Here is a 19,054-nt window from a genome sequence, read left to right as displayed (position 1 = left end):
GAATACCTATAATACAGATCCATCTCTAGCACTCAATGCAATGCAGCAGAGACAGATGCAAAGAGAAATGATGCAATCTTTGTACTAGCAATGCTGCAGAATAGTTTTAGTAGCACACGAGGTCAAAAGTTGGTCAAGGTGGCATGAAGATGACCATGCTTCACCTCAGCCGGCCTAGGTAGACAGTAGGAGTGTTTCCCAGACATCAACCACTATATGAGCAAACTGAGCCTGCATGGGATGACCTAGCCAAGGTGTTGGCCCACATCAAGCACAAAACCTAAACAGACTTTGAGGCAAGCTTGCTTGCTTTCCTCTCTGCATAACAGACCCTACTGTAGGTTGATCTAACGGAACTACCTACCTGATGTAGCACCCTTTAGTGCAGGCATGGCCAAACTTGGCCCTCCAGATGTTTTGGGACTGCAACTCCCACCATCCCCAGCTAACAGGGCCAGTTGTCAGGGATGATGGGAACTGTAGTTCCAAAACATCTGGAGGGCCAAGTTTGGCCATGCCTGCTTTAGTGTTTCCTCAACAAGGCAAAGGGTCTAACAAGCTTCTGAACACCAGTTGCTGGAAACCACAGGAGAGGAGAGGGCATCTGGTTGGCATCTGGTTGGACCAGATGTGCCATTGGCCTGATCCAGCAGGCTATTCTTATGTTCTTATGCAAAGTTACTCTAGCCTAGCAAGCTGAGCACTTTCCAAACTGTGCCACAAGTCACAACTGGGTACATGGCAATGAGAAGCTCTTGACTTCAATCCAACCCTAGCCAGAAGCCCAACCAACAAGCATTAGAGATGTCTCCCAATGCCAAGATTGCCAACACATATTGCCTTCACGCTCTTAAGGGGGTGAGGAACCCCTCCTCTTTTAAGGCTTCCAGGCATCTGCTGGACCTACCGCACCCCGTTAAAGATATTTCCTAAACCTTTGGTTCCTATAGGTGTGCTTTTTCTCTTTAGGGCCTCTCCAGATGCCAACCTTGCAAGCTACAGATGTGTGGTGGTGCCTCAGCTGTTGTGGGGGATCCTGGTGTCAATCTTATTACAAGAAACTATTTTCCCCTAGGTTTCAAAATGCAGCCCTGTGCCATTGAGAAAATGTAATTACCCACATGCTCAGCTTGTGGAATATATCCCTCCCCAAAACATAGCTCAGTGGGGTGGAGGGGGAGAATGACTGATAGTCTGGGCTTGAAATGACCAGATCTATGGCAGCAGGGGAGCCAATTTTTCCAACCAAACTATTAGCAGAGGCCCAAACTCTGCCTTCTGGAGGACGTGGCTCAGAAGGAACTTGGTGGCTCATCTGCATCTTCTACAGTCAGCCCCACTGTTGCCAAGTCCTCCCCTCACATTTGGCAGGTTAGGCTGCCAACGGTTTCTCTCTCCAAAATGCCATCACTATATAGATAATAAGGAACTCAACTTTTCTGGCTTCTGTGTAACAGGATTCCTAAAAAAACTCCTAAAGAGGAAAATTGATCATGCTTGGCACTTAATTCCTGTGCGTGTGTGACAATTTAGAATTACCCACTGGCTGGCATTAAGGAGAATCTTCCTCTCTCTCGTCAAACCACTTCAGAACTGATCAGATGGAAATTCAGCCAAGTGTCTATTATTCATTAAAAAGCCGACTCAGATGCCCCCAACTACCCCATAAAAAAGAGGAGGAGGAGGAGGAGTTTGGATTTGATATCCCGCTTTATCACTACCCTAAGGAGTCTCAAAGCGGCTAACATTCTCCTTTCCCTTCCTCCCCCACAACAAACACTCTGTGAGGTGAGTGGGGCTGAGAGACTTCAGAGAAGTGTGACTAGCCCAAGGTCACCCAGCAGCTGCATGTGGAGGAGCGGAGACGCGAACCCGGTTCACCAGATTATGAGTCTACCGCTCTTAACCACTACACCACACTGTTATTTGAGGCATCTCCTAGCCCTGAAGTTTGAGATAAATAACAATAGTCATGCTGCGTGAGAAAAAGGTTTAATTCTCACTGAGGTCATAAACCTAGTACCTTAGATTCACCACTCCAGATTGAGGGATGAGGCTCATACAACTGTATACACTTTCATGCAAGATTAAGCAAATAAAGTGGGAAGGTGTCTCAGCAGAATCCTTCCCCCTGACTGCATCTATTCTATGTTGAAGAATGTGTTTTTTTTCTTCATATGTCAAAACATTAGCATGTAAACCCCTGTATGCAACATGGGGTGGTATAAACCAGGCATAGTTTTATCCCTTTAGGCTTAAAATTCAGCAAGAGCAACTGTTGCTGTCCCCACCCCACAAAGCCCATGACTATATTTATCACCGATGGAGCATAAGACTCTTAAACTTAGGGCCATGGGTCAAGCCCCACATTGGGCAAAAGATTCCTCATGGTCCCTTCCAACTCTACAGTTTGGATTCTTTGATTCAGCAAAAGTATGCCTGTGAGACAACCTTTGGTAATCTGTTAATTTCCAGATGTTTTGGAATACAACTCCCATCAGCCCCCACTGGCCAGCTGGACACCTTGATAAAACTATTGTGAAGGAAACATTCTGAGATTTGCAACCAGCATTCCACATTGATTCATGTGCTCCTCAAAGCAAAATCTTAAGTACCTCCAGCTGCAACAGATCTGCCCTGGGAAGTTGCCCCCCCCCCCCGCCCCGCACACATTTTTTGCATGATGCCACTGCAAGAAGGTTATGTTTTAAGGATTAGAAATTATCATTTTGCAACCATTCTAATTGATTCTTCCCTAAATTAATATTCAAGTAACAGCAAGTTATAACAAAGGGTTATTTATTAGAGAATGTTACACTGCACAATCCTTCTGCCTCTCCACTTGATGACAGAGCTACAGGATCAAGCCTAAATAAATAATATGTACAATGTATCTAAAATAAATATATAATTTAAAATGAAATATCTTGTTAAATAGTTTCTGCCCCACTCCCCAGCATTTAATAGAGTTCCAAAGTTAGATTTCTTCAGCAGAGTCCAAGTCTTTCACAGTTAAATCCTCAGCAGATGTCTGAAGAATCCAACTTGCTGGTGTACTGTCTTCTTGCAAAGATGTTTCTTTCCAATGATACCAAGGCAAAGTCCAACTCTTCTCCTTAGGCTGTGGCTCCACATTTCAGGAAGAAGCACTCAGTGGAGAAAAGTCTCTCTCTTGGAAAGATCTTCCTATTTGGAGGGGATGAATTGCTTCTTCAACAAAGCAAAGATCTGACACAGTCTCTTCCACTCATACAAACTCCCTTTTGACGTTGAAATGTGTCTTGGGGGGGGGGGAAGAGTTTTGTCCACCGGATTGTGGAAATTAGAGCTGCTCCAGTGCTGAATCCTGCAATGTAATGGAAGGAAGCATCACATCTAAGTTAAATATGCACCACTCACAAGAGCTCCAAAATCGTGCCCTTCTAACTGCCCTGCCTGTGCAAACATTGCAGCTTCCCAAATGGAATGACCCCCCCTCTCCTTTCCCTATGCACTGTTATGGGGGCTCTCCTGCCACCACCCCCCGAGCCAATTTTCAGGAGAATGGGGGAAGACCCATTGCACAAATGGAAGTCTTTGTGCAAGGTTTCTTTCTGCTGATGGGGCTAGTTAGCTAGACCCCACCCTGCATGTGCAATTAAAAAAAAAATCTACCAAGAAGGTTATTCTCCATATCCCACAGTTATGTCGGCTGCCACCTCGAAAGAGAATAATTCCATTGAAGTCAACTGGAGCTACTCCATGAGGACTAGTGCAGAATAAGTGATTTGAGACCTAAAATGATGCACTTGTGGAATTCAATTGCCCTTTGTGACTCTCCCTACTTGCTAGCAGTGAATCCTTTAGTTTGCCATGGGATAAAGAAACTTCCCTTCAGGCTAAAGAAAGGGCAGAATTTATTGAAATCTCTTCGCGGCACACTAACACACATTCTTCCCATAGCTTATGTGCTTGAGGGGTTACCTTGCAATCTCAGGACATCTCAGTGGTTGACAGTGATGCCCAGTTTAACCTTCTCTTCACTCTCTACATCATACACTCCTTGTTTGTGACACCTGGAAAAAAATAGAAAGACAGAGACCAAGATAAATTCCAGTTCTAACCCTGTACGATAATTGCACCACCCCACCGCCACTGGCTAAAAGGACCTGTTGCTGTCACCTTCCTGATCCTGGGATCTGAGTATGAGAAATTCCATCTTGCATTTCTTGGCAGGGGACCAGTCACAAGATGTGGAATACCTTAGACTGAAATGGGACTCGCTGGCTCCCTGCCCAGGCTTCCTCAACTGTATCCTCAACAGGGCAGAAAGGCTAGGACGCCATTCACAGAATCATTGAACTGGAACGGGTTCCCAAAACTACTTAGCCCAACTAGCAGCACCAAAGCAGGATTCATTACAAATTTTGACAACAAGTCAATTGCCACAAGGGGTTAATCTGAAAGCAGGCTGCCCAGAGAACCCCAGCGACAGGGCGACAACAAATAAAGTCATGGGGAAATTGACAAAGTGGTGGATTTGGACCTCAAGCAATTCCTAGTTAAACACTGGTGGGCAGAGATCCATCAAGTCTCAGTTCTCAGCCAGTGGAATTAAAATGTAAAGGATTCATATCCCAGGAGTTGATGGGGAACTGAATAAAGCAAGGACCACAAGGCACTTTGTTTCATAAAGGACTTGGTGATCACAGACCAGGTGTGCAAACACAGAACTTGGGATTCAACAGCAGCTCTGCAGAGTCCAGAGTAGTAAGCAAGGAACCTGGTCTGCCTTTGAAGCTGTGGAGGTCTGGCCCTGTCAGCAGTTTTATACTTGCTAACTTCACATAATCCACCTCAGAATAAGACCAGAGGTCAAGTGTGAACTTTCCCCCATTTGGCATACAGAAGACTGCACTGCATCTCAATTCCTGCATCTCTTCTCAGCCCTGCCAAGCAGCTTACCTGAGCATCAGCAACACAGCAATGATGAGAAGACATAGAGATGACAGCACCACTGCTGTGACTGCCAGGATAGTTGTGTGGTTGTAACTACGGGAGGGGTTCTCCACTGGAAGACTAAGAGCGTGGCATCGCGCCCCGTGGTACCCTTCTTCGCATCTAGAGTTGCAGATGAAAAGCAAACAATGTATAAGGCTTGTTCCAGACCGTAGCAATAAAATGATAGCTAGTGACATTGATATGACGGACTCCTTTCATCTAAGTTTAATGCTCAGAAGGCTATTCATATTTCAAAGTGCAACACACCTCTTTTTCCACCCCCCTCCCACTGATATAATCTGGTATTACATGGTAGAACTCATGAAATGAACTCTTGTGCCTTTACTCCATCAGCTATACATGGCTAACATCAGTAAGACACATACGCTGACATTAGTCTAAGTATTATTTAAGTCATTAAAGCCATTACGTTAAAAATGACTAAAGAGTTGCAGCCTCTAGAGACAATTGCACACAGTTGTCTTTCAGAATCTTTGCTGGAAATCTATTTAGGTCTCCCTGTGTTACAGACCCCAGAGGAATTTTGAGAGTGCAATATCTCAGCAAGGGATAAAGATTTTTTCCTCCAGCTATCAAAGGCTTGGCTAAAAGGAGAGTTTTTGCATCCATCGGGCTGTTAATCTCTACCCACATACTTAGTATTTTCACTCTCAAAGAGAAGGGGAATTGCCACAACTGACTCACACTTTCCCATTTTCCTACCCTCAACAGTAGGAATATTTTCAGTCTTCCTTGGGGACAGAGCACACTTCTTAAAGAGAATAAGTCTCTTGCTAATTTATCCTGACAGTTACTCACACAATTAAAGAATGTGATGGGGCCAGCTCCCCAAATTATCTTCCCACACATTCCCACCCCCCGCCTGGATGAGTAAAACTAAAAAAACAAAGCAAAACATAGAACCAGCTTTGCACTAATCAGGAAGGAAAGAGGGTCTTTCCAATCACGCAGCTCAAATGTCTGATGCTTAGAAAGAGCTCACTTGAAAGCAGCACATTCCACAAATCAGTGTCATCTTCAAGCTCCAATGCTCAGATTACAAGGAAGCCAAAGGGAGAATGGCATGATGAGGGATGATGCAGACCCCAGCCTCCCAATGCTCCCTGCTGCCCAGATCCAGGCACTAGCGACCTCAGCTAACCAGCCAACATGATGCACGGCCCTATTCTAGCAGTGACGTGATGGGCCCAAAGGGGAAATGATAATAAAAGACCCAGCAGCAGACAACAAAACAGCAGCCATCTGCCAAGGGAAGGGCAGAGAGTCCCACAATTGCTCTGCATGTCTGAGAGTGCAACAGGGCTGGGTAAGGCAAAACTGATTTGGAATTCGTAATACAGCATACTGTATGGTAACGCCACCCTGTAAATGCGTTTGCAAACTGTAAGGATAAGGGGCTGAGGGTCAGGGGAAACTGCTTTCCCAAGGCAAAACATTGCCAATCTTGTTATTGCCATTGGAGGTATGCACTGGCAAACAAGTCGACTTGAAGAAAATCAAGCCTCCGTATGGGGAACACAAAACACATTCCTGATGCTCGGTTTCCTGAAGATGCTGCAGTTCTTGCACTTAGAAGCGAGGTGCTTCCCCTTGCTGGTCTGCAGGAAACTGAGGAGTAAAGCCTAAAGCTAAAGGGCAGGGGGTGCTTTCGAATGGATAATCACAGGTATTTTCATAGCTGGGAATAGTTTATGTTATTTGCAGCAAGGACATATAGCATTTTACTGTAGTCCCCTTGGTAGTAAAAACTTCCACTTTCTCCACTGCAATGAAATCAAATTATATGCATACATGGAGATTTCCCTATCTTATCTTCATAACACTCCTGTGTGCTAGGTCGGGGCAGCCACGCCTTTGCAGCTGAGAAATGAGTTGACTCCAAGACTCTCCAGACCCAATCCAGCGCCTTATTTGCTAGATCTCTATTTTGCTATCTCTGCTGTTAATTTATTTTCTCATTTCACCTTTGTTGTCCAGAGCAGAACCAGAAAGTTGCCTACACTTCTGAAATTGCCCACCCAGCTTCCTGCATAAGCCTGTATCTTTAGTGAAAAAAGGATTTGCTCAGCAAATGAAAACTCGGTCACTTGGAAGAAGCTCAGTCAAAAGTTCTAAGCAATCACTGCACTGAGGTTGTCCACCTCTTACTAAATTTGAGCTTTCACTGTTGAACCAGGGTGCTACCGGAAGGAATCTCTAGTCTCTATTATATACAGGAAATTGCTGGAATTGTCAACCGGACCCCTTACGGGGAGGGCTTCAAAACTTTGTGGGCAACAGATATGAGTGTTATTATATCAGATGGTAAACAGAACAATATGTGGTCTTCTAAGGCATACAGGACTCTTTCTGTACACATCTGAGAATGTTCATTGAAAACTTCACATGCCAGTACAGTTGTCCTATCTATATGACTTCAAGAAGGACACTGTTTGCTGGTGCGGATGTGGGGCACAAGGAGGGGGAATCATTTATGGTGGGAGTTACAACTTTTGCCACTTTCATTATTTATTATTATTAATTATTATTAATTATTATTAAGTATTTATTATTATTATTATTATTATTATTATTATTATTATTATTATTATTATTATTCTGTGAACCTTTACTTTCTTTGGGGTTTTCTTTTAGGTCTCTGAGGACCAAACTCCCATTCTCCAAGACCGCAATGCACCTGTACTTGACTCTTTCTTCCTTATTTAAAAAGGAAAATAACCCTGCTGCACAGCTATTGCGCTGTTCTAGGGAGCTACTGGAGAAGGATAATATGCTCCACAGTGAAAAGAAAACCATATATATTTGTTTTGATTATCTGCAAAGACCATCCCCAGAACAGAAAAACCGTGGTGAACTTACATGCAATGTGCTCTTTTTAATGCCTTGAGATATTTGCATTCTCCGTGAATACAATAGTCCTTGTATCTTCGCAGACAGGGGTCTCTCTTTCTCCCTTTGCCCTTCCTCCTTTTTTTCCCTTTCCCTTCCTTCACTGGAATCACAGGTTCTTGTGGATTGGAAAGGAAAGCAACTAGGAAAAGAAAGAAAACACCAATTTCATGTTACCATATATTAATTAGACAAACAATGCTCTACAATAGTCAATATACCCCATTCCTTTGTTCAAGAAAATAAAATTCAGCTGTGATGCCACTTAATAAACACAAGCCCCTAATTAAACTAGATCTGATCTGATCATTTGCTCTGTAGGGGTGGGTAGATTTCAGGAGTATGAAACCTGCTTTATTTTCTACTATAACCTCTGAGGTCCACCAACTGGTACAAATTGGGTGGGGAAACAGCCAAGAACCTGGGATTAAGGAATGGGGCACCTGTGAGCAAATATTCACCTCAATAATTAGTTTCAGATACCAAAACTGAGCTCCCACAAAAATCAACTCCTGGTTTTCAATCCAACTTCCACATTTTTAGCAGCTTGCTTTCGTTGGGGGAAATACTTTTTTGTCAATTGGAAGTCAGAAGAACTTGCCAATCCACTGCAGAACTGTGGGTCTCCCAGTCCATTCCAAATCTACCTTCTGCCTGCCTCCAGTTTACTGGAAGCCCAGCAGTCTCGACTTCCTCAGTGCTGCTGGTGCTTCTGCGCTGGAGCTCCCTTGAACTCTGGTGGCCGACTTCCTCTGCCTCGACTCCAATATCCCACCCTGCTCACCACATCCTTCCTGTTCCATTTGCAGGGGTGTTCAGGGAGTTCAAACAGCAGCTGACAAGAGAGGCGGTGGATGGTGCAAAACTGCAAACCAAACATCTCTTTTATTCCCAAGCTGCTTCAAGTGCAGGGAAGAGCAGCCCTCCTATCTCTGTGTCACCCCAAGTTTGGTGCATGGGCTTGCTGGGCCTAGCAAAGGGGGCCTACCATGTCATTTCTGTGATTCGCCCCGCCCCTCCGCTGCACCAGTGCTGTTTGAGCATGTTGAGGTCTAAGCTGCTATTTGTGCATTCCGGATAGGGCTCACAGTGCCTGAAAAGCAACTGAGATCTCATCTAGGAATAGCCCTTCCTCTTTCCCCTGCATGCTGCAGAGGTCTCTGAGCACAAGGCTTTCTTCAAACACATACAGCACTTCCAGTGCACAAACATGCTACTGGAAATCAAGGCAGGATTTTGCGCACACTAACATGAGCCTGTCACGCTGTACGCGCTGGCCTCTGCAAAAGGGCAGGCACAAAGCATCATGCTCCTATTCCAGGCATTTTGCAGCATGGGGGCAACTAATTCTGCTGTGATTAACTGCTGGCTGACTTAGGACCACTTTCCCACTGGGCCACATGTAAGACTTTGAGGCCAGTAGCTGCTTCTCCTTTTCAAGGTCCGTGTTCAAGTGCTCGTGCAGTTATCACTGGGTGTGTCATACAGGTCAAGGCACCTGGCAGCCGGATGCAGCTGGCACTCCCCACCACATTCACCACTCTCTAATCAGTGAGCCATCCCTTCGAGTCATACATATTCCTTCAGAGGGAGGGGAACCTTCCCTTGGAGTCCCTGCGAAGTGCAGAAGCAGAGGCTAGACAGACAGAGCCATAAGGCCCTTTTCAATTCCCCTCGGCCCCATCAGGAGGCTTCTGCTGCACTCCCAGCCCTCCTATTATTGGCAGCCCCCCGTCCTGCCCCCTCCTCCCTGAATAGCTGTGTGCTAGGAGTCAGCCTCCCTAAGGAGCAGGAAGCTCTGCACAGAGCAGCTTCGCCAAGGAACAAGCCAAACTTTTATCGCCCTCTCCCAGGCATTCCAGCTAACAATACTGGGGCCTGTCAGTATCATGTGTGCAGCTCAGCTTCTCCCACACAGGGCCGCTTCACCTGCAATGTAGGTCATTGGCCACCCACCATGTACTCGAAGGCCACTGCTCTCTCCTCTTTCCAAATCTATTCTAAGTGGAAATTAGAATGATTGACAAAACCAACCCTTCCAAACTATTGCATCTGTTGCTGCCTGATAAAGTCACCTTTCCACACAGGCCTCAGGTTCTGTAGCAATCTAGGCTTCATAGTGGCCACAAGTTTGGACAGAAGCCCAGATGAAAGAAACCAGATGCAGATCTCAAGGGGTTGTTTCTGTCTCGCTGCAATTAAAAGCTCTTCTGGTCTTCATGCCCATCAACTTACAGAGCAGTTAATCCCTTGAAGGGGCAGGTGGGGGGGCAGAGTTAGCTGAAATGGTAGATCAGAGAAACACTGAACGGCCCAAAAATGTTTTGAAAGTAGAAGAGATAAAGGGATTGTGACTTAACCAACTATTCAGCCCACCAAGTACCACAAAGTCCTGCCCATGCCACCTTCCAGATCCATCAGGTCCTCTGAATTTGAAGACTGATGCTGTTCACCCTACCACAAATCCCCCAAAATATATGGAATAGGGAACTGAAGAAAAGCAGCTAAGGGGGAGAATAGGAAAGTTAGAGGTGAAGGAGAAAAAAGTCAAAGGTATTCAGAAAATAAAAGTTAAAATGTAAATAGATATTTATTTATTTATTTATTTATTTTAAAAGAGCAAAATATAGAGACAAGAAAGAATGAGGTGCAGCAGTGAGGAAAGGGAAGGAAGGCTGCACACACATCCAAGGGCGCCAATCCCATCACATGGGTGAAAAGACATTAGGACTCGGCCAAGATTAAGGAGAAGAAAGACAGGACTATTGAAAGAAAGATGAAAAGAGACTCGACAGAAGCACAGTCAGCCCTGCTGAAAGAAGATGCAACTCTGCTGGTCTTCATCAATCAACCTGGTTAGCAGCAGCAGCAGCAGCAGCTCAGAGCTCTTCCCATGGTTGACTCTTCTGGTGCCTCCAGATTTAGCAGAAAGCATGCAAGGAGATTCAGGACATAAATGGGCAAAGAGGAAGAACTAGAAAGCCAGCCAAACCCCCAAGATGGCACAACTTAACCTTCGTGACTAAGCTGAGCAAGGTAAGAGGAGCCGCGCTGTGTGGGTGGGAGGCAGCGAGTCATCTGTGGATCCCCACCTCCGACCAACAGCACCCACAGGCTGGAAAGTTAATACTTCCGCCTGGATCAACCCACACAAAGTAATCAACACAAGGCGTCAAATAACTAATTTTCCATGCTTTGAGACCATCACCCTCTCCTCTCACTCAGCCTTCCCTGTGACTAGAATTCCGTAGTACAGTGCAAATGCCAAAAGGCCTCTCCTGCTTTATTGTACCTAAGACTACTGTTGCTATGGAACCCCAGTGCTGGCCAATGTTTTCTAGAAGAGGAAGGACGTTTCGCCAATGGAAGGAGGAAGCATGAGGGAAATCCTGAGCTTGCCAGGTTTGCAAGTCCCTGGAGAGAAACAGTTAATGAGGAAGAAATTAAGGAGTGATCTGGTAAGCTTATGACCACACCAGAGCACTTGTGAAGCTGGAGAGCATGAAATCATCACGTCTCCAGCAAAGCATGTTGTGTTTCCACACAAGAGGGTGGGAACCATCCTGTAGCAGATGAAGTAGCAACTCTGCATAGCCACACTTTCCAAATTCCACTGCAGCAGACAGAAGCCCCAGGATTTCATGGCAACTTCACCAAAGTCCCCTGACCCCGCAGCCATCGGACTTTGTAATTATATTGAAGTGCAGAGGCTTTGCGGAAAGTGGTTGCACTTGATAAAAGGACAAAAAGTTGTGGGCAGAACAGGATGCAGCTCTAAGGTCTTGTGGGCAGCTGGAATGTGTGGTTGGCTCAGAAAAGGCACTGGGGCCCTCTAGGGTAAAAGTGAGCTCAGAAAATAGAAACAAGGAACTACTAAAACATCAGCGCACTGTGACATCAAGCAAATAAGGCAGGAATTTCCGTGGGAACATTCCAGCCTGGTTCCCTCCCTTGTCCTAGGGACTCACTTCTATTAGCCAGGGTTGTGCACACAGCTCAGACTTTCATCTCTGCAGAACTTCAACGTTAGCGTATAACAGAAATGATCAGCTCTGAAGCAAATATGAAAGATCAAGTCACCTGCTTTGAACTCTCCTACTTCTCTAGCCTTTTCTACTCCTACCACACTTTATCATCCCCCCAGGAACAAACCTCAGAGACGAGAAGCTACCAATTTCAAGCAGACTTAAATGGAAGTAAATTTCACTGAAGTTCAACTGAATTTTGTGCCCAATTTAATGTGTTTGTGGTGGAGGCAAAAGACAACAAAGGCAAACCTGTAACACCAGAATTAAAAGAGTGGACCTGTCTCTTGGACTACTGAGCCTGGCACCCTCCATCAGAGGGGCCTATGCTTAACCGTTCAGGATAAGCAGCAAACCATACCTCACAAGGGCGATCTGGCTACACAGCCATGCATATGTGTTTTGCAAGACAGGTAAAAAGCTGAACCGCACAATGAGGAGGGTGAAAGTTAATTTGTTGCCTGGACAGTTATAGGGTCCATAAAGCATAGAATTCTTGATGCCTCTTCTGAGGAGCCTGAGGTGTATTTGATCCCCAAAGGTTAAAATAATCCATAAAAAGATGTCATATGGAACTACTTCAGAACATGGTCCCCTAGTCCAGACTGCCTGAGGTTCTCCACAGCATCATGGAGCCACCAGTGATTGGACTGGGCAATATATATCTATATCTATATATCTATATCTATCTATATCTAAAGCTATAGTTAGCATGGAAATGTGACATGAAAACAATGTCTCTTCTCTAACCTTAATCCTTCACTAGCTCCTGCCATATATATTATATATTAAAAGCATTTGCAGGAAGTCAGTTCCATTTCCAGTTTTTATGGCCAAGCTGACCCCTCTGCCTCCCAAGCCGCAGTAGCTCAACCCTGTAAAGTTCCCCAATTTGAGTCATCAAAATCAAAGGACTCAGGTGCGGTTAACCCTGTGCTATATGGCGGCTAGTGAATGTAAAAATGTAAACGTAAAGGACCCCTGGACAGCTGAGTCCAGTCAAAGGCGACTATGGGGTGTGGTGCTCAATGGAACACTGTGATGGAAGCCAGAGCACACAGAAACACCCTTCTGATCGGCCAGCCCAAGAGGCTCAGTGGTTTAGACCACAGTGCCACCCGCATCCCCTGGCTAGTGAATGTAACTAAGGGCAAAGACACTCAGGACAGGCAATTGCTCTGCTTACTAGATAAGACTGCGTACTAGATAAGACACTCAAAGACCTGGATCCTGCAGAGGACCCTCCAATTGCCTCCTAATATTTGCACCACTCACCCCACCATACCGCTTCCCTCCCTTAATAGGTGGGTGGCTGAGAAACATGTATCTCTTCCCCCACGGTGCCCCGGACTCACCTCGAGGGAGTTCACTGAAGTTGTCCCCTGCAGACGACACACTTCCACCTCTCTCTCCTTCATGCTCCAAAGCCTCCCTGGCCGGAAGTAACTGGACGCTTGCCAGGTCCTCTCTGCCTTCCTGCTGGTAAACTTCATTCCTGAGCCCGTCAGGCTCTTCCCCCTTCACCAGGATGGGCCAACCTGGAAACAAGGATCTTGGGTGAATCATCAGCCGCCAACTCCCTGCCCCAGCTTTTCATACAGTTTCATCACACAACTGCCCAAGAGCAATTAGAAAATGGGGGGGGGGGGGGAGAAGCCACTTGCGCGCTCTCACTCCACACACACACACACACACACACACACACTGTACTGTATCAACCCCACCCCAAAGACAGGGCAAAAAAAAACAACGTATGAAAGGCAGACACATTTTTCACTTCCATACAAGTGCATTAATACCTAGCAGATTCACACATGCCAGTGTGCCCAGATGTTTCGGAGGCATAAGAAGCACTCTCTGCCAACACGGTGATGCCCGCGCAAAATACAAGTCTAGACAATTCAGCCACACACGACACTCCTGTCTCACTCTTATTCCCATGCATACTTCCACCCATATTTGAGGGCTGGGTTTTCAACCTCGGGAGCCATAAAAACATTCGGACTCGGCAATGCCTGAAGCTTGCAGCAGTTCAGCAGAAGTTCCCTCGAGGCGCTTTCCACCGCGGCGCGGCATTTAGCGTTTTACGGGCAAAAACTCTCGGACACCCCCCCCCCCGGCGGGGCTCCTGCAAGTGCATTATCCGCCTGCCCCCAGCCCAGCCATGCAACGCTATCTCGGCACCGTATCGGCTATCAAAACAGGCTAAATTTGGCAGCGGTGCAGCGAAGCCGGAGCAGACAGCGCCAGCGGGAGGGGATTCCGAGCGAGCATCGCTTGGGGTGGAAGAGAGACAAGGAGTCCCTTTCTTTTCTGTGCGACCGAAAACCCGACGCGCGGCTCCGGCAGAGGCAAGAGCTCGTCGGTCCCGTCGGCTAACAGGAGAGAGTCGCGCACTCGCCGGGATCTCTTCCACGCCGCGGAGCGCGCCTGCCCCAGTTCGACGGCATCCCCGCGGGGCTCCCCTTCGCCCGGGGCGCCCGATCCCGTTCTTACCTGCCGCCAGAAGGACGCTCCAGAGGACCAGCGCCGCCCTCATGCTGCCCCTCGATCCCGACAGAGAAGCCAGAGTGCGGGGAGAAGCGGCACTCGAGGGCAGCTCCCTCCGCTCGGCGCGCAGCCCCTGCTCTCCGCCGCCCTCTCGCCCCGCGCCAGACTAAGCCCCGCGCCCACGTGGGACCCGCCGAAGGCGGCCAGGGGGCGGGACGCCGCCACCGGAGGCTCCTCGGGACCCGCCCCGCTGACGTCGCCGGCACTCCCGCTCCTCGCCCTGCCCGCGGGCGCGGCTCTGCGCTGCCACCCCGGCCTGGGCGGGGGGGGGGGGGGCGGCGAGACAGGGAATCCCTGCTGCCCTGCCTCTCTCGGGAGGGAGGCCTGGCCCCGCCACGTGGGTGTCCGAGGCGAGAGGCAGCCGCTGCTGGGGAGGCGCGGAGGTCAAAGAGGCAACAGCGAGGAGGACTCTCGCCTCCTTCGCCCTGCTTTGCAGAAGAGGCGGGGGGGAAGCGGGAGACGGGCAGCCCCCAGGGCGCCCCCACCTCCGAGTGGTGCGGCTTCTGGACTCTCGGGGGGGGCAGGAAAGAGGGGGGGCGCGCCTCCTGGCTGCCTCCCTTGCTTACCCTCTGTGGCCCCCGCGGGGAGGATCGAGGCCCTGGTGCTTCCGCGACTAGCGGGGAAACCGCAGGCAGCCACCTCTGCCTGCTGTTTCCGGGCATAGAGGGCAGATCCAGGCCACGGGGCGAAACTAGGCTCACTTGCACCCAGGTCAAAGACTCAGTTTGGCACACACACACATACATCCGGGCCTATTTGCGTACTGTATTTTCGTTTTTCGGATGCCTAATAATCGTCTTCCAAAGCAACTACTCTTCCAAACTTAAGAATGTAAAGTGAAACACGGGTGGGCATCAAAAGAGGTTTAAAGAGGCTCTCAAGGCAATTTTTTTAAAAATGTAGTATAAGCACTGATAACGGGGAAACACTGGCCTGCAAGCGCTCCAGTTGGAGAGCAGCCTTCACCAAAAGTGTTGTGGACTTTGAAGAAGCATAAACTCAGGGCAGAAAGGAGAAATGAGCTAAGAGGAAGGCACTTTGGGCAAACCCCCACCAGGATAAAATCTTGCCCAGAAAGCTATATCCCCAGTATGGAAGAACACGTGGATCAAGAAATGGCCTCCACAGTAACTTACAAGACCATGCTCATGGAAGACAATTTACAAGCAATCACCATACAAGAAGATTTGTGTACGTACACACACACAGGCTGGGAGCCTCAATGACACCCCTTCGGAGGGGCAAAAACCCCCAGCTATCCTCGGTCATCATGTTGGGTGACTTGCACTGGACTGAAACAAGGGGCGTGTCCCCCTGTTCTGCCCTTGATTGATCCCATCTGGTGGGGCCGCCTTCTGGAGCATCTGGCAGGGCTTTGTGAATCAGCGCTTCAATTCCTTCCCAGACCCGCAGGTGCTGAGAGGTGCTGCTCCACCTCAGGGCATTTGGCCTGCGCCACAAGATCCTATCTTTCTTCTCCTGCTCTGTAAGGCATGTATGAAACTAATGGATGAGATCATTTGGAGGTTGGGGCTGAGGTGCCATGTGGACACAGTTGTGGGAGGGCAATGGAAGTGATTCACCAGTGCCTGGAGACAATTTAGAAATGAAGGGGAGCCCCCCCAAACCTGGAATTTAATCCCTACAAGGAAGATACATAGCAGCTTTCTGTGTTCCTATTCTGGCATTGACTTTTCAAGCCTTAAATGGTCTGCAACCAGGTCATGTTTAGGCCAGCTTTTTCCAAAATACAGTGGTACCTTGGTTTTCGAACATAATCCATTCCGGAAGACCGTTCAAGTTCCAGAATGTTCGAAATGACCGAGGTGCAAAGGGTGGTCTGCAAATTTAATTGAGAAACACTCAGTGGAAGGCATTCAACTTCCAAGGTGCATTCAGCGTTCGAAAACCGAAATGTTCAAAAACCAAGGTACCACATTACACCTGCTTAGAGGCCTTCCCTTGGGGCCACTGCAAATTGTTCCACTAGTGAGCACAAAGGATGGGGCACTTTCATTGATTTTTCAGATCCCATCTCTAAGCTCCTTTCAGCAGAAATTGAAAGCACCCCCCCCAAGCAGGCTTCTAATAGGTGATTTTTTGCCTTTGACTCAGTTTTTAGTTTTGCCAACTATGTAGTTGTGTCTTTGCTAGTTTTATTAATTTAAACAACTGTGGGGTTTTTAAACTGTATTTTATTATTAAGTTGTTTTCAGTAAAGCTGCAGAAAAATGAGATATAAATAAATACAGGACTTATTAGAGGAATTGGTGTAGGGAGCTGTGCTTCGACACAGTTGTGGGGGGAGCCATCCTGCAACCATTATCAGCCCTCATGTTCAGGATGATTGATTATGTGCCTCGGAGGTAGGGATGCAGTTGCTGCCATATAAAGAAGAAGGAGGGAGTACCAATAGCACCAGACCCTTAAGCAATGCAGCTATCTGAGTGCTCATCTTAAGTGGGGAGAGGCTTCCTTGCCATGTTTATGGGGATGACTCCCTCACACTCTCTGCTTAGAGCTTTCTCACTCCTCCTGGCTGGGTTTCTGTGCGTGATAAGACCAAGGTGATAGCCAGCTGCTAGCCAGACACTATGGATGACTTGGAGCAAGGAATGAGGAAAGAGTTTTACGCATTTCTCCAGGTCTGGGAAAAGACTACAGGGAAACATCACCCAATGACTCCCCTGTAAGAAGGAGTTTCTTAACACACGGGTGACAAGTATTGGCACATAGGTGATGAGAAGGTGGAAGAGATTCCCTGTTTAATCAACATCTGGTATCTCCCAGATTCATTTTGAGAACATATTGGCTGATTCACACATTTTTTAAAAATCAGAAAATCTCCACGTAGACAATCATGTATAACAGGTACGTCCAACAGGTAGATCATGATCTACTGGTAGATCACTGGACGTCTGTGGTAGATCACTGGTAGATCACTCTCTCCACCCAAAGAAGCTCAACAAGTTTGGTTCCCCCTTTTTGCCCTACACCCCCAAAAAATGGGGCTTTCCTCATGTCTAAAAAGAGCTCAACGACTTTGACCTGAACCCCCCAAAAGGGGGTAGGTCACTGGCAGTCTTTAACTCGGTGAGTAGATCACAGTCTCTTGGGAGCTGGCCACCCCTGGTGTATAACAATCAGAGATGTGCTTTTATTGCACATGCCTGGGCTGCAAAGCCACAGGCCATCCCATCTCCATAGCATGTGCATGAACAGCAAAAGTTCTATGCTGTGGTCTGAAGGCACCTTGCAGAAGCTAAGCAGGTCCCTGGATCTGGGCGGCACCTGGATGGGTGACTCCCTGGGAACCACATGTTATGCCCCCTTGACTTCCATGATGGAAGGGTGTCAATCAAAGGAAATAAATCAGAATACTAATATTTTCAGTGTGACAACTCAATAGTCTCATGTTTCACTTTTCCGTCACCACACACCAATGAGCTTCAGTGTAGGAGAAACTTTGTATGAACAAATTTACTGGCTCAAAGCAAGAGCCCATCTCATCCTGCAGCCTCTGTCAGCAGCCATTCAGGTACGACTTTGAAATGGAAACTTATGAATGGGGCCAGGATGACTGTGCGCATCTCCAGCATCTGTGATTAACATCCCCTCCATGTTAATAGTCACTAGCTATGCATATTGCCCTTACTGGAAAAAGTGCAATAAACTGAGAGCAAATACCATATTTGTTCTCTTTTTCAGGCACTTCCACAGAAACCCACTAGTGGGGTGGGAGAGCTGGGGGGGGAATTTCACATCTGGCAACCAATCTCCCGCTTTGGTTTCATGGACAGACAAGTCTAAGAAGCCTGGGACGCAAATGTTCACGGCCCTCTAGCAGCTGTGGTGGCTTGTTGACCAGAAGTAATGTATTTAGCATTAACTCTGGAAGTGTACACACAAGCCTTCAAACAAGCTTTTCTGTTTCACTCTCTTCCCTCTCTCAGCCAGTGTGGAAGTGAGAGCTGTTCCTATAAATCCACTGAGGCCTGCAATAATATGTTGCAGCATGGAGTGCTTCTGTTCAGTAGTCTAGTCAGCCACGCCTACTTTCAAGATACTCCATTGCATTCCTCTACCCCAGTTTTCCGTTCCATCCCCCATGGCCCTACATTCAGCGTTCTGTGGCCTCTGAGCTTGTCCAAGTCCCTGTAGGTCTGGTTTGGGGGATGGAGATGCTTAGGGTTCATCTACAAACTCTAGGGTCGCGCTGAGCATGTTAATGGCTCCCTCTTGTTTCTCAGTATCCCCAGTTTGGCTACATAGCTGTCATAACTCAGCATCTGAGTTCACTCTTTGTATATACAGAGGTGAAATCCACTATTTCACCACAGCTGTGATTGAGTCAGCGCCATAACCTCTCCCCAAACAAAAGGTAGAAGCAAAGTCAGGAATCCATAGAGTTTCATACTCAGGCCTTATTTTGTGTAGGAAATGTTTGGGGTGGGGTGGAGTCTGAAAATAATTAAAAGTGTAACACGTCTTTATGAATGTCAGTGGAGCTACGGCATCAGGGGCAGACTTGGGCAATCATTCATAATATGGCACCTCCTGTGCAAGGTCAAAATTTGGCACCCCCAAAT

At 47.4% G+C, this 19,054-nt stretch overlaps 1 protein-coding gene across 1 annotated transcript; it reads right to left on the bottom strand.

The window, feature by feature from the left end:
• Positions 1-2,782: 2,782 nt before the first annotated feature.
• On the bottom strand, positions 2,783-14,606 carry HBEGF (heparin binding EGF like growth factor). The gene is made up of 6 exons (XM_028738258.2): positions 14,412-14,606; positions 13,271-13,453; positions 7,861-8,032; positions 4,945-5,100; positions 3,964-4,055; positions 2,783-3,346 (listed from the first exon to the last, which is right to left on the bottom strand). Exons 1-5 carry the CDS (start codon positions 14,452-14,454, stop codon positions 3,983-3,985), a joined length of 627 nt encoding a protein of 208 aa, XP_028594091.1. The 5' UTR covers positions 14,455-14,606; the 3' UTR covers positions 2,783-3,346; positions 3,964-3,982.
• Positions 14,607-19,054: the final 4,448 nt, after the last annotated feature.

The sequence above is a fragment of the Podarcis muralis genome, chromosome 8, assembly GCF_964188315.1.
Source record: "Podarcis muralis chromosome 8, rPodMur119.hap1.1, whole genome shotgun sequence".
NCBI lineage: Eukaryota > Metazoa > Chordata > Lepidosauria > Squamata > Lacertidae > Podarcis > Podarcis muralis.
The sequence above is the reverse complement of the archived record's forward strand: the minus strand, read 5'-3'. Positions and strand labels throughout refer to the sequence as shown.

Coding starts and splice junctions, on each gene's coding strand:
- HBEGF (XM_028738258.2), bottom strand. CDS start 14,454: ATGAGGGCGGCGCTGGTCCTCTGGAGCGTCCTTCTGGCGGCAG. Junction 5,101..7,860: donor TTAAAAAGAGCACATTGCAT/GTAAGTTCACCA, acceptor CTGCAACTCTAG/ATGCGAAGAAGGGTACCACG. Junction 4,056..4,944: donor GCTGTGTTGCTGATGCTCAG/GTAAGCTGCTTG, acceptor ATTTTTTTCCAG/GTGTCACAAACAAGGAGTGT.